Source organism: Corvus hawaiiensis, chromosome 4, assembly GCF_020740725.1.
Source record: "Corvus hawaiiensis isolate bCorHaw1 chromosome 4, bCorHaw1.pri.cur, whole genome shotgun sequence".
NCBI lineage: Eukaryota > Metazoa > Chordata > Aves > Passeriformes > Corvidae > Corvus > Corvus hawaiiensis.
Window position 1 is genome coordinate 49,314,853 of NC_063216.1, and position 14,104 is coordinate 49,328,956.

At 37.7% G+C, this 14,104-nt stretch overlaps 1 protein-coding gene across 1 annotated transcript in view; it reads right to left on the reverse strand.

The window, feature by feature from the left end:
• ARID2 (AT-rich interaction domain 2) overlaps positions 1–14,104 on the reverse strand; it is a 92,265-nt gene that overhangs the window by 4,032 nt on the left and 74,129 nt on the right. The window contains exons 16-18 of the mRNA XM_048300669.1: positions 9,873–10,021; positions 3,986–4,124; positions 3,801–3,886 (exon numbers count right to left, since the gene is read on the reverse strand). Of these exons, the coding sequence (XP_048156626.1) occupies positions 3,801–3,886; positions 3,986–4,124; positions 9,873–10,021 (374 nt within the window). The remainder of the gene's footprint in view (positions 1–3,800; positions 3,887–3,985; positions 4,125–9,872; positions 10,022–14,104) is intronic.

Genomic DNA, 14,104 nt, shown 5'->3' on the forward strand with positions numbered 1-14,104 from the left:
TGATTGTTAAATCAGATCAAACATCTGTAAAACCTATTACCTGTTACTGCAACTTTTAGACTGAGATTAATGAATTAAGCAGGGTATAACAAACACAGCAGAAGCAATTTCTCCATTTTCAGTATTAACACTGAAGTCAAAGCTCTATTTCATGTAAAAACTTGGAAATTACTCATAACATCAGAGTTCAGAATGTATAAATATGCAACTTCACTTAATGAGTTAAACTCATAATGTCATCCTAAAAAACAATTTGCAGTATTAGTGGCGAAAAACATCACCACACTTCAGTACTTTGAACAATATTATTATGAAGTCTTTTAATACCCTAGAACCTGGTTAAGAAGTACAAGTAGTGCTTACTTGTAAATGTAGCAAAAATCAAATGTAAATATTATATTTTTTGAATGAAAGCCTGTACGAGTTTTATTTAAGTATCTTATACTGAAATATTCTAAGAATAAAACTTGAATTCTCTATTTAAAAATAGAGACTTTCTTAGTAATCTGAGGTTCTAACAGCAAGGAAGCCCAGCTAAAAATTAAGATGTAGTAACAGGCAGACCCCTCCCTAAAACCTTAGCTCATAAACACTCTGTCATCCTCCCCAAATGGAAATAAAATAATATATATAATGTAATATAAAAAATATATTATATATGAAATAAATAAAAAGCTTTATGAAGTTACAGGAGAATGGCAGGGGCTGAATTAAGAAATTGGTGGGCAATGACATGTTTATAGAAGATCAAGTACCACAGTAAAAGAATTATTGTCTTCATTTGTAATTTCTGTAACATTTTTGTTTTCCTTGTATTGAGAAAGCACAAGGATTCATCAGTGGAGGCTGCTCCGAACGTCTCTCTTCAACAGTTATCATGCCATATTTTAGAAAGCTGAAGTACTATTGCCTTGATTCTAGAAATATTGAAAAAGAGACAACTGCAATAAATTAGGAAGATATTAAAAAATTATCTTCTCTTTTTATCAGTTTCTTTTTTCTTCAAACTTAAAAAGTTATTGAGACATCAAGTGGACTGACTTGTGTTTGCAGGAAAGTATCTCTCTCCTGAAACATCTAGATTTAATTTCTTTAATTGTATTATCAACTTAACTTCAAACCATACCATTTATGGTTGTGATGTAGTTATCTCCTGCCCGACTCCCACAGAGCATGAAGAATAATCACCTTTGCTTCAGTGGCAACAAGGAAAAAACAATTACCATGAATCCAAAAGGATTCCAATGCATAAAGCTACAGTCAACATACAGTTAAATTGCTAGTGCTACCTGACCTTCCAGAATGCAATATTCAGCTACCTCTGAAAACCAGAAGAGGAAGAATTAAAATAATAAAACTTCAAAAGTAAGGAAACACAGAATTAAGGTACAAAACCACCTCTGTAATGCAGCTTTACATTGCCTAACTGGTTCTAGCAAAAGCCATTACAGATTTTTTCAAGTGTGTATGGTGTTATCATAGAGAGAAAGGATGATCAGGGAACGGGACCTTGTATACTGTGTTCCACATTTTACTTCCAGCACTGGTAACACCCACGATCTGCAGTCTCTGAGGTAGTTGTAAGTTTTACTAAATGGTGAGGAATTAAGTGAAGAAAGTTCACCTAATAAATGCCTAAAAGTTGATGACCTAAACATGCTTTACCTCAGTACCAGGTTTTTTAAGTTCCTTCAGAGCTCTGTACAAGAGTTTAATAATACGGACTATCAGTCGTGAGCTGATGTATCTGACAAGCTTCTAGGACTCAGCAAAAAGTAAATTAAGCCAAAACCTTGAAAGACAGCTTTCAAACATGAACCTGTAAGGCAGCTTGAGGTGAGCTGTTGGATTGAGCTTAGGGTTTCATTTGACAAGTCATCGATTCTAGAAAGCAAATTATCAAGTCTTCTCTCCCTCATGTAGCTGCCAGATGCTCTTTTCAGCTGTGGGAACAGAACTCTGGGGCAGCGCTGCAAGGTAACGCGGGGGATGTGCTACACTTCACTAAACTCTCCCTGTTTGTTAAGGGAGGAGAGCAAAAGTAATGGAAAGGGAACCTTTATGTTTTCACAAGAGAGGGAAGTGTATTAACTGCTGTGAGTGCTGACAGAGAAAGGTCTCATCCCTTCCTTTTGTTCCAGCCCACCTCCTGTACTGGTGCTCAACTGACAGCAAGGCAAATAGATTCCACTCACGTGGCAAGCCCACTCTTTTGTTCTATGAGCTTTTTTTTTTAAACAAATTGATTTACCATGCAATCTAGCAAAAACTAAAGCTAGCTCTCTCACGGTAAGCAATGCCCAGCCATGAGAAGCAACAAGGGATGTCAAAGAAAGTCAAAATAGAATCATAGTATCATTTAGGCTGGAAAACACTTCCAGGATCACCAAGTCTAACTATTAACCACTGCCACATCCACCACTAAACCATGTCCCTATGCACCACATCTGCACATCTTTTGAAGACATAAAACATCCTATTTTGAGCAGAGGAATGTTCTCATTTCAATCTGTGTTCTGAAATCACATCCTTAGTATCTTGTGATATTGCAGTCTCAGTATTTTAGCAAGAACTGGTTATGCATGTAAATTCTTGCTTTCTGAATCTGACCTAATTAGGGAATTCTGCCTCAGAAGAGGGGGTGTATGAACAGTTTTTTTCCTATGAGTACCTGTGCCAGTTTAAAAGAAGCTTGTGAGGACACATAGCTACTGGAATGTGCTGTGTGATGGAACATTATGAAAAGGCATAGTTAAGAACACATCATGCTAGTAGATGGTGTCAGCCCTACACTTCCCACTTACCAAGTATTTAAGACTACATTACCATAATTCTTCTTTTTGTGGTTTTCCAAGGTCTGAGTGTCGTTCAATTTAATGAAATGAGGCACCATAAAGCAACTATAAGTCTGTGTTAAGATGGTTTTTTATATTAAAAAATAAAAGGACTCTCAAACTAAATTTCTCAGTTTTCATAACTTGACCTTCTCTGCTGCTTCCAGCAGCTGGGTAGCAATTTTACAAGCCATAGAACAGACTGCAAAAATCTGCCTGGGACCATGCAATTACATCTTTAGCTTGCAACAAAGTGGTTCCAGTCAGTTACTATCAAAGGCCAGGTCTTAACACACTTACACACGTAACTGAACCCTGAACAACTCCATTGATAACACAGCCAGCCCCAAAACCTCACACCAATGGGGTTGCACTCTCCAATATTAATTCCAGATGGTTGAAATCATGGTTGAAAGAGACGAGCCAAACCTGATTTCAGATAACAACACAAAATCAGAAGACTCTGAGGAGTCTTTATCTTGCTTGCTTGTTTAAAGGAAAGTTTATTGCAACAGTCCCTGGATCAAATCAGCCCAAATTTACACCACAAAACTGTAAGGAATACAGCAAGTTACAAGACAATCCATCTCAGCTGTGTCACACATGAACTTTATACAACAAATAACTTTCCATTTGTATTACAAGCACTTCCCTATTATAAGGAAAGTTATAAAATGCTGTCCAGTTGGGGAAAAAAACAGGAGAACATGCTGAGAACAATGTTGACTGCAGAGTTTTCACCCATATATTTTAAAGAATTACCTGCTCTTTTTTAAGATAACTGCAACTACATCAGAATCTACTCCCCTTTGTGTCCTTTTTGTCTTACTGGAACGGACCTCAAATTTGATTATGGATTCTTACATATGCAGAGTTTCACCTGATAAGCCAAGTCATAAACAAATTCATTCAATAATTTCTAACTCTCTTATTTTCTCTATTGTTAATAAGGCTCAAGTCTCTTACTTATTGGAAGGCTTCTGATTTCCGGCTTGTCCATGTTCATCTTGCTTTAATCCTGCAAGCAAAGCATCTCTGGAACAGTGCTTATCCTGTTTGGGGAAAAGAGAAAGACAGTAAGAAAGGTGTGTGGAAATTTACCATGAAATTCCTACTGTTTTCTGAAGTAATATGTGAAAGAAAATCTGCACCTGTAAATGGGTAATGAAGGAAAACCTCTGCCGCTGGAAAGGTTCACATCCCTCCCATAAGCACTGCCCTGGGTAGACATCTTTTCCTCCATGTTCAGTTGCTGCATGATAGAAAACCTGTGATGGTGTCTGAAACCACCTACAAAAAGAGGGAGGGGAATTTAATTTTTTTTTCCCCAGTTAATGGTGAGGTACAAATATAACAAGCATCAACTCATATGGTTAACTTTTATTTTTTTCTGAACTGAGACATGCACTGACAAATGAAAAGTTGTAAAAGTTTAAAGGGAAAAACATGTACACATATTACCAGTGAGCTACCAATAAATGCCAGTATGATTTTTCCAAATCTGATTGAAATATCATGGGTTCTACATACACTTCACCAACAAAATAATGCTAACGTTAATTCCAATACACCCATTCTCTGCAATACAAGCAAAATACAGCAACAAACTACGAACAGCTAAACCAGATGAGGTTCTTGTATTCCTTTTCCCATTTTTCTTCTTTGCTGGCAGTCACACTCAGACCTTATTTCAATCTGATTAACTTGGTGGTCCTCCTCTGCACTCATTCCAGCAGGTCGATACCCTTCCTGGGTTGAGGACCCCAGAGCTGGATGCAGCTCTGCAGGTGGGGTATCACTGGGGCAGAATCACCTCCCTTGACCATTTGATCACATCTCTTCTGATGCAACCCAGAACACAAGTGACTTTCTGTGCTGCAAGCACACATGGCTGGGTCATGTCCAGCCTCTCCTCCATCAGCACCCCCGAGTCCTTCTCAGCAGGGCTGCTCTGATCTGTTCATCCCCAGCCTGTGTTGATACCAGGGGTTGCCCTGACCCAGGTGCAGCACCTGGCACTTGGCCTTGTCAAACCACATGAGATTCCCATGGGCCCACTGCTCCAGCTTGTCCAGGTCCCTCTGGATGGCATCCCGTCCATCAGGTGTGTCAACTGCACCACTCAGCTCGGTGTCATCTGCAAACTTGCTGAGGGTGCACTTGATGCCTTCATCCCTGTCATTAATGAAGACATTAAGTAACACTGGTCCCAGTGCAGACCCCTGAGGGACAGCATGTGTCACTGATGTCCATCGAGACTCTAAGCCATTGATCACCACCCTCTGCATGTGACTGTCCAACCAATTTCTAATCCATCTAACAGTCCATTTACCAAATCCATCTCCTTCCAGCTTAGAAGAAGGATGTTGTGGGGCACCATGTCAAAGGCTTTACAGAAGTCTAGATAAATGACATCTGTAGTCCTTCCCTTATCCTCTGATGTACTTACTCCTACACAGAAAGCCACTATGTTGGTCAGACAGGATCCTTTGGTGAAGCCATGCTAGCTTTGTTTGTTTGTTACCCGTTCACCAGCACGGGTACACCTCCTTTGACCCTCCTTTTCTGATTAATGTACCTGTGCAAGCCCTTCCTGTTATTCTTTGCATACCTTGCCAGGTCCAGCTCCGGTTTTGCCAGCTCTGATCCACTCCCTTCTCCCCATGGATCCCACTAACAATCTCCCTTAACAGCTGGAAGTCTACCTTCTTAAAGTTCAAGAGCCTGACTTTACTCCTTACGTGACCTATATTTCTCAAGACTGCAAACTCTACCAATGCGTGACTGTTGCAACCTAGGCTACCTCCAATCTCATGTACATAAAGGATGTGCTGTTGTAACATATGTAAGATGGTAAAGGAGAATCACTGTATTTCAAAAACCATGACATGAAAATAGTGAATGACTCAAAGCACTGAGTTTTTTTTTAGCCTATATATACACCTTAAAAAGTATCTCAGATGTTCCAAATCAAGCCCCTTACTCCAACAGAGGAAAAAATGGCCAAAAGATTTAGCTGCTTAAAATTCACTTCAATACCGCTAACCCAGCTCATCAACACCCAGTTAATGCTTGGACCAAAGAGATCTAGAAACCTAGCTGCTGCTATTTGGGAAGTCATTGCCACCAGCTGTCCTCACACACTTGGTGGAGAGATGACACTGGTGCACAGTCTTACCAAAGAGGAAACACCTGCACCCACCTCAGCCACTCTGGTTCACATGCTAGGACTTGAGTTTCAGTTATAAGAAAAGTATGTGTGACTGAACTAACTGGGCTGAACAGTGCCAAGAGGAGATGACCTCCCACCACAGACCTACTCCAAGCAGCCAAAGATGTAGCAACATCTACAACCCACAGCAGTCATTTATGGACAAGTCCAAGTCAGGACTCTCAGTTTATGAATAGCAGATCAGTCAGTGCTTTGACCCAGCCACCTCCTTCAACATTCCATTACTCATTTCAGTAGTGTCCATTATGCAAACACACTTGCAACTAATACCTAGGTTTAAGTGTACAGATACTGATACCTGAGCACTATAAAGGCATCAAACCCACAGGTAAGTCTTAGTTATAAACTGAATGCTACTGCAATAACTGCCTGTAATACAATTACCTTCTGCAATAAATACTACTCTCTTTAAAAGCACTCATCTTTTACATGCCAGTCACCTCTTACTGAAGGGAAGCCGAGAAGGAGAAATACCTGCCTCTTGCTGTTGGTCCAGATAACCCATAGTAGGAAATGAAAATAAAATGTTTTACACTACACTGGCTCAACAGCAGGTGTTTCAGAGGACAGAAAAACGTCTTTCCACAATAAAGGGGAATCAGCTTAAGCCTGGCACTAACCATTTCATGAATAATTTCTGGCAGAGATGAAACAAATTTCATGGCCTAAGTGAAATCCAAAATACAGTGCAAAACATTTCATTCAACATGGCAAGGCTTCAGAAAAATAAAGCTATTTTAGCTATGTTGGCTCATTCACTGTTTAATATATTCAGTGTTATACACTTGAATCACTGATCTAAAAAGATTCAAACTTACTACCATTTTGCAGAGAAAAACTATTTTTCCTTAAAGAAACACCTAACTGTAGTAATAAAAAAAAAGCTTACATACTGACAATATGGTCATTTCAGTCTAGACTCTTGTTTCCACACTTAGTTCATCCATGGTTCTGTTCAGCTGCTGAACAGAACATTAATAGCTGACTTGACAAACACTGGAGATTCAATAGCATTTTCAATTTACTTTTTAAATACAAAGCAATTCAAGAGCAGACATCTGCCTACCTGTGAAACAAAACAGCAGCTTTTAAATTAAGTTGCATACAATTAGCAGTACTTGCAGACAGCTGAATTTCAAAGGAAAACACCTACTTTGTTAATCCTTAATGCAAAGTAATGTGCTGACACCTTTTAGAATTTTACTTCCACCTCAGATACTAAATCTGAGCACATCTGCCAGAGGCCAATCATTTCAACTCTTTGCATAATTCACCCTCATCTCACTGTAGTCTTTAAACACTACTAAACCTGTGGCATTTCAAATCTTGGTCTAATGTTTCCTAATTCAGTTCTAAAAAAGCCCAAACCAAATCACCAACACACACCGCTGGAATGTTGCTGACCGGAGCAGCCAAATTCATCAGTAGGAAAAGAACATACTATTTTATTTATTTGTATTTATTCTGCTTCTCAGTAAAATGCTTAAGGCCTTCACTGACTTCTGCATTGCATCTTTGAAGGGAAATAAAATGCTTATATTTTTTGAGAATTAAACTGAAGAACATGCATAAAGAAACAGGTGAAAATTACTGTTTCAAGTGTAACTCCTTTCATATCTTTCCAGTTAGCTACGAATATCACAAAAAATCCCAGTATTCTATCATTCTACTGTGATGAAACTGCCTGCTTAATGCTGGGGAAAAAAAATTGCTACGCAATCGAGAATGAAACCAAGAAGTGAATGTGAAGTTCACACAGACTAATGACCCACTCAAAACAATCTTCTTGTTTCCCCCTTAAACTACTCAAAAACATCTAAGATTGAGAACTATAAATAAAAAAAGAACAGGCAGCAATTACAGAATTTTCTTTATGTCTAACAGAAGCGGGAAGTCTACAGGAGATTTGATACATCTGTTTTTAATCAGGCTGTTCAAGGAATATGAATAAACAACATAAATATTTGAGGAAAATACTAACTTAACATTTTGGTTCTCTCTTCACAGAGAACATCGAGTGTAATGTTTATCTAAATTGGTTTTAGGCTGGGACTGAAATAACTATTTTAGAAGTGACAGCATAAAAACAAGAGCTATGTGTAATGTGAACTAGATCTATTAATGCAAAAATCTCTGAAAGCTTTTGAAAATAATGCCATTTAACCATGAACGAAAAGCAGTACAGGAAGTGACAGCCAGATAAACTAAAGCAACAAAAATTATACACTAGGCTTGGAATAAAATACAGAGATCAATGGCCTTGCAGCCCTTAACTTCAGTCTCAGGTAAACTTCCTGGCATAGTATTTTAAGACAGTCTTGACTACAAAAAGACTGATAATGTAAGGTAATTTAATAGTATTGCTCCTCCTCTTGCTCCAACACCGCTCATCCTATGTAACTTTAGAGATGGAAGGAAGTTGGTGACTTATACTTTGAAATTAGTTCAGCAAACTCTTCGACATGTTATAAGCTGGCAAGGCTTCCGCTGTGAAACTGCCCCAGCCTTTCGTTTCAGCCTCAATGCAACCCACCTGAACCTACGTGGGAGTTAATGCATCTGTTGTGCAGCCAGTAGACCATGGCTCAATGGTTCCATTTATTAGCAGTAAGGGAGGAAACTACAAACTAAGTAAAGGCTTACATATATTTCTTACATAGAGAAGTGTCACCTATCAAAGAAAGAAAAACCACTTTTAAAGTGAAAATAGTGCAGTGATTCAAAAGGTGCCAGATCTCTATGTATTGCATTGACTGAATGACCTCAGAATTATGTTTGCAAGGAACGAAAGAAACAGAAATTACACCTTCAGGGGTTTCATACTAACTGGCATTCAGTATTCCTACAATTCTGTTCAAATGCCTTATTTTTACTATCAGTTCCAAACATTCAAACTTCTCCATCTTTTCATCCCAATTTTCTGAATTTCCCACCAGCTTTCTGTCAAATCAGCTTTATGCTCCCTTTGTCATCCTACAGCAATGAGGCCTCTCACTCTTTTTCATCCTGTATTTTATGCAATTTTTCTCAGTCACAATTTGTCTCCAGTTTTCAAAGTGGCTATTTGACAACTACCTTTTTTTCACCAATCTCTGCCCTTAGCCAGAAACTAAGCATATTCACAAACCTAATTTATTTTAAAAATTGGTGTCAAGATACACATATTTTTAACAAGAGTTGTATCAATTTTTTATAAGCCTATATCGAAATGTCTGCTAGTTCACTCCTCTCTAAGAACAACAGCAGCAATAAAAAAACCATTAAATCATGGCTGTCTTGTCTTAAGGCTTAATTTCTATTTGCTTCCTTTCATGACAATGGTGTCCTCTGGCACACAAATGGTGTAATTACCAAAATTAGTCATAAGCTAAATAAGACTGTGACCAGGACACTGAATTGCAACACCCTGCTCTTGCAAAACTGGAAACACAAGAAAATGTAAGGACATGATTTGTAACTGCAGTACAGGAACTGTTTTTATATTTGCAACACAGAGAACAAGTTTCAGAGCTCAGAATGTTTTTAAACTTAACTACACAACTATTTCATTTGTTACTGAAGAATCAATATACTACAGGAAAGCCACATAATACTCATTTTATGCTCTGAAGTATAATTGAGAGCAGTTAAGTGTCTTGCCTTCCCCCATCTCATTCAGTTTCCTCAACACTTTTCTCTTTTTCTTTTCCCCACTGACGAAGTACAAGGTAACTTAAGGAAACAGAATGGATGGAACTTGAAGAATCACCTTCTATGTACAAGCATCTGTTACATATCAGTAAAAGGTAAATAAAGGAGCCATTTACTTTTTACAAGATTGCCACAGACACATGAAGTTCTGTCCAGGTTTTTTCATTTGCTCTGCATGTTGACTTGCTGCAGTGTATGAAGGTGGCTGCAAATTCATCTGCTGGCCCTGTACTTGAACTGTGGGTATCGACGTTGCAGGTGTGCTCTGTAGAAAAAGTTAAAACAATTTTAAACAGGGCTTATTTCTAGACTTGACATACAGTTTACCGGTTGTTGAAAGACTTTTTGTTTTACACCTTAATCCACCATAGGTGTTCAATTTTTAATACTCTGAACTCTGAATAAGCATTAGTAAGACACAGTAACGCGAGGGACATACAACTTTTACACTGTAGTACTTATGCAGAACTTTCTAACATTCAAATAATAAACTTTATGCTCAAATTCAAATACAGAATTGTGACTGCAAATAAATTTCTCAAGGGCACTAGTGGAGCAAAGGTTAACATTATTTTTCAAACACTTTGTTGTTATTTAAGAAAAGAAAAAAGCCCAGGCAAACTCAAGGCATTGCAGTATCATCAGCATAGTGAATAGCACCACATGCTCAGAATGCCTGAAGATGCTGTACAACTTGTACACAATGAAAAGAGAAACATTTCAGAAAGGAAAATGATGCTCCCCTTGCTCCCCTGCAATATAACAAGACACTTAACACTCAATTAAAATTTTCTTTGAAATTACCTAAAAATACATAAACCCAAACCAATTTTATTTCTTTTCTGAATAACAGATACTGAATGCTGAACTTTCCATTTCAAAACAGTGTTTGGGTTAGAATATTGTTTCTCTTCTTTTTTTCCTGGAAGGGTCTGGTCAGCAAGACGTTTGTAAGGATGATGGCAGTAGAAAAATTAAGCTTTTGAATATTATTTAGAGATGAAGGCCTAACATCCTTTCCTTTCCCACTGTTTGAGAATGTTCACACTCTAAAGAGACCAAATAAAATTACTTTCACATCTATTTAAGAATATTCTAAGGAACACTTTCAAATGGTGCACACAAAATGGTCTGGTTAGATCTTTACAGCTCTGTTACTGAGTAACTTTAGACTTTCACTACAAAGAAACAAATAGCTAACTGCAAATTCTAACATTCATTTGCATGTTCATTTACATTTTCTTCCTGTTGCTCTCTACTGGCATTGTGGACAACAGCCACACAAGGTAGTGGGTTAACAACTATCGCAGATTATACTACCAGTAACATGACCGAAGGGACAGCAAAAAGCCTGATCAAAAGGAGAACTGTTCCCATATTCAAGCATAAAACATTATAAAAATAAGGCAAAACTCCTGAATACAGCACAACTACTTATGTATGACACCTGTGATCCATCCACATACATGAAAAGTTGTAAGAAAAGACTTGAGTCCATTAGTCATAGCTACAAACTATTTCTAACTCAGCAATGATTTTCACCTAAAGACCTTTAAGCTATTTCACAGAATGGGTAATGAATCCTTCACAAAATAGCTTTTAACAAAAGGTAAACACAAGCGGAGCCTTTTAATATCAACATCCCCTTAAAAAGGCATTTTTAAAATGAAGTTGCAAGTAAAATAATGGGAGTGTCAGCAGTACAGCTTGTTTTGCAACCTTTACTTGGCATCCCAGTATCAACACATTATGATGGTCTTGTATGTGACTTTTTATCCCTGTAGAACTTCTGTCTCATTTAATGTGCTGAAGAGAAAATGAGCTTACTGAATGAATTCAGTATTTCATTTAATTCTCATCATTCAGTGTGTGGTTCATGTATTATTTACTCCATTCAGAGCAAACCCTGCAATTAATCCAGAATTACGAATTTTCTCAAGGGTTTCTCTGGCAAGCTCTTCTAGTGGGATTCAAAGGTTTTAATATCATCTCATTGAAAATTGTTTATTTTAAATAAGTTGATCTGAGATATACAACACAAAATGTTACATGCTGAAAATGAAAGAGCTCAGAAAGAGAAACAAATTTTCAGGACAAAAAGTTAACATTCAGTTTCCCCTCCCACTTTTTTCCACATTTTTTTTTTCCCCAGTGAGAAAAAAAAGCTGATAAATTGAAAAGAAACATGTAAAATAGTTGCTGTTGCTTAAAATTCTCTTCTTACTGCTCTACTATGAAGTAGAGAAGTTTCAGTCAAACTTGGTGGACAGAACTTCCATGTATTTTTAAAGAAAAATCCATTGCTTGCCTATCAGCTTTGGTGATTGTATTTTTAAATCTACACAAAAAGCAAAGTTACATTTGCTTTCCTAGCATTTTTTATTTTATTTTAGAAACAAAAGTTTTACATTCAAACACCACGAAGCTTTCTTCTTCTCATTCAAGAGATCAGAAAGACTGCTAATTTTTGGGTTCCTTTTCCCCCTATTGTCATTTATCAGTTTAGTAATGCATAACACATGGCCTATCACTGAAATTAGGTATAGCCTTTGTTTTTCAGAAACAAACTCCTTTTTCTCCCAGAAATATACCTAGAATTACTTGCTATGTGCTACCTACTTTACAGTACATATGCAAAGATTATGTAAATTCACCTATTTCTTTAACATACAGAATGATGACAGACATTAACTTTCCCTAATGAAGTCTTTCTGAGAAAAGTAACATTGAAAAGTCTTTCCCTGGGATATAAGATTTCAGAAAATTTCCTCCTCTAGCAAAAACATTTAATGAATCCATGTTTCCCAAGAAATGCCCAGTACTCCTGTACACTCGAAAGCAATTCATGACATCCTTTTATAATCAAATTAGACCTCTCCATGACACAATTTGCAATTGCCACCACTTAGCCCTTTTGTCACAGGATCTTGGGACTGAAAGGTACCTCTAGAGCAGCATAACCTATCTCAGTAGGGTTTGCATTCAACTCTAAAGTACACAAATACAAACCCTTAATGCCTGTACAGTCTACTTACAGAGCAGATACTACAGCCTACGTTTAATAAGCAGGTAGAGATTTTACATCTAGACTGGGTTGACTTTAGACTGAGGTATTGGAAAGGGGGAGGAAGTCTAGCCTGGTCATGAAAACCAACAGTACAACTAAGATCTTTCTGCTAACTAAAATGGACTGTTTACAAAGATGTTAATTTAATTTTATGCACAAGAGCTCCTACATTTGGGCACATGAGCTCCCTGTGTGGTAGGAATAACAAACCCTGTGAGCTGGGGCCAGAAGTGGCCTCCACTTACATTTCACAGAACCCACAATACTATACCCCTTATGCATGAACAGATAACTATTTTATCATACCTGCCCATTTTATTTAAAAGGCCTACTGTGCTACCAGCAAGAGAACACTGCACATCCCAGTGCGTTGGGGATTCTGTTGATGTGTAGAGCCATATGCAGTTTAAAAGCATTAAGCTGCAATTTTTTCCCCACCATTAATATGTGCACACCCACTGGAAATAAATGTAATTTAAACAAATACAGTTAGTTATTAGTAAAAATATTTTTTAAGTATAGTAGGATTTACAGCTTGGTATGACGAAATTTTGTCTAGCTTATTCACGATAATGAACATGTCTATAAAAAGGTAACATGTAAGATGAAAATAGAGCAGAATTTGAGTGTGAGAAAGGGGTCAAAGTGGATGACTAGGCACCAAAATAAATGTTCTTTTCTTGTTAGATTACTGAAGTTTATGTCTCCTTGCAACAGTGTGCTTCACAAGTGAAGGGCAATAAAAAGCACAAAGATTCTGTATTTCACTACTTCCAGCTGAGAAACTCATTTGCTCTGTGGCTAGGAATGAATTACACCTCCTGGAGCTGCACACCTGCTTTCTGGTGCATGCTAATTCTCAGCTTTCCAATCAACAGAGAGCAGGAGCAAACAGTCAAGGCCACGCAGATTTTGCCACCTAAATTTCAACACAAGCATGTTTCAAGTGGGCAGCCTTAAGAGAAATGGGCGGACTATTTGTGAGGGGAAGACAGTGATGAGCAAGAAAGTCATTACTTTAAAAGCCAGATGAGGCAATTTAAATCAGATATGCTCAATTCTAAGAACTTGGAGTGATATCAGGGCATTCCTTTAAAACACGCACCAATTGGGGCAAACAAACATGGTTATGTTCAACAGATGTTTTGGAGGCGTTTGAAGAGGATAAAGAAAATGTGGCAAAGAAAAGCATACAGATAGGTAATTGCTCATTTCTTTTCCAACCACCAGTCTAGCACAATGCCTCAGGAAAGCAATAAACCAGGAACAGGGAACACCAAA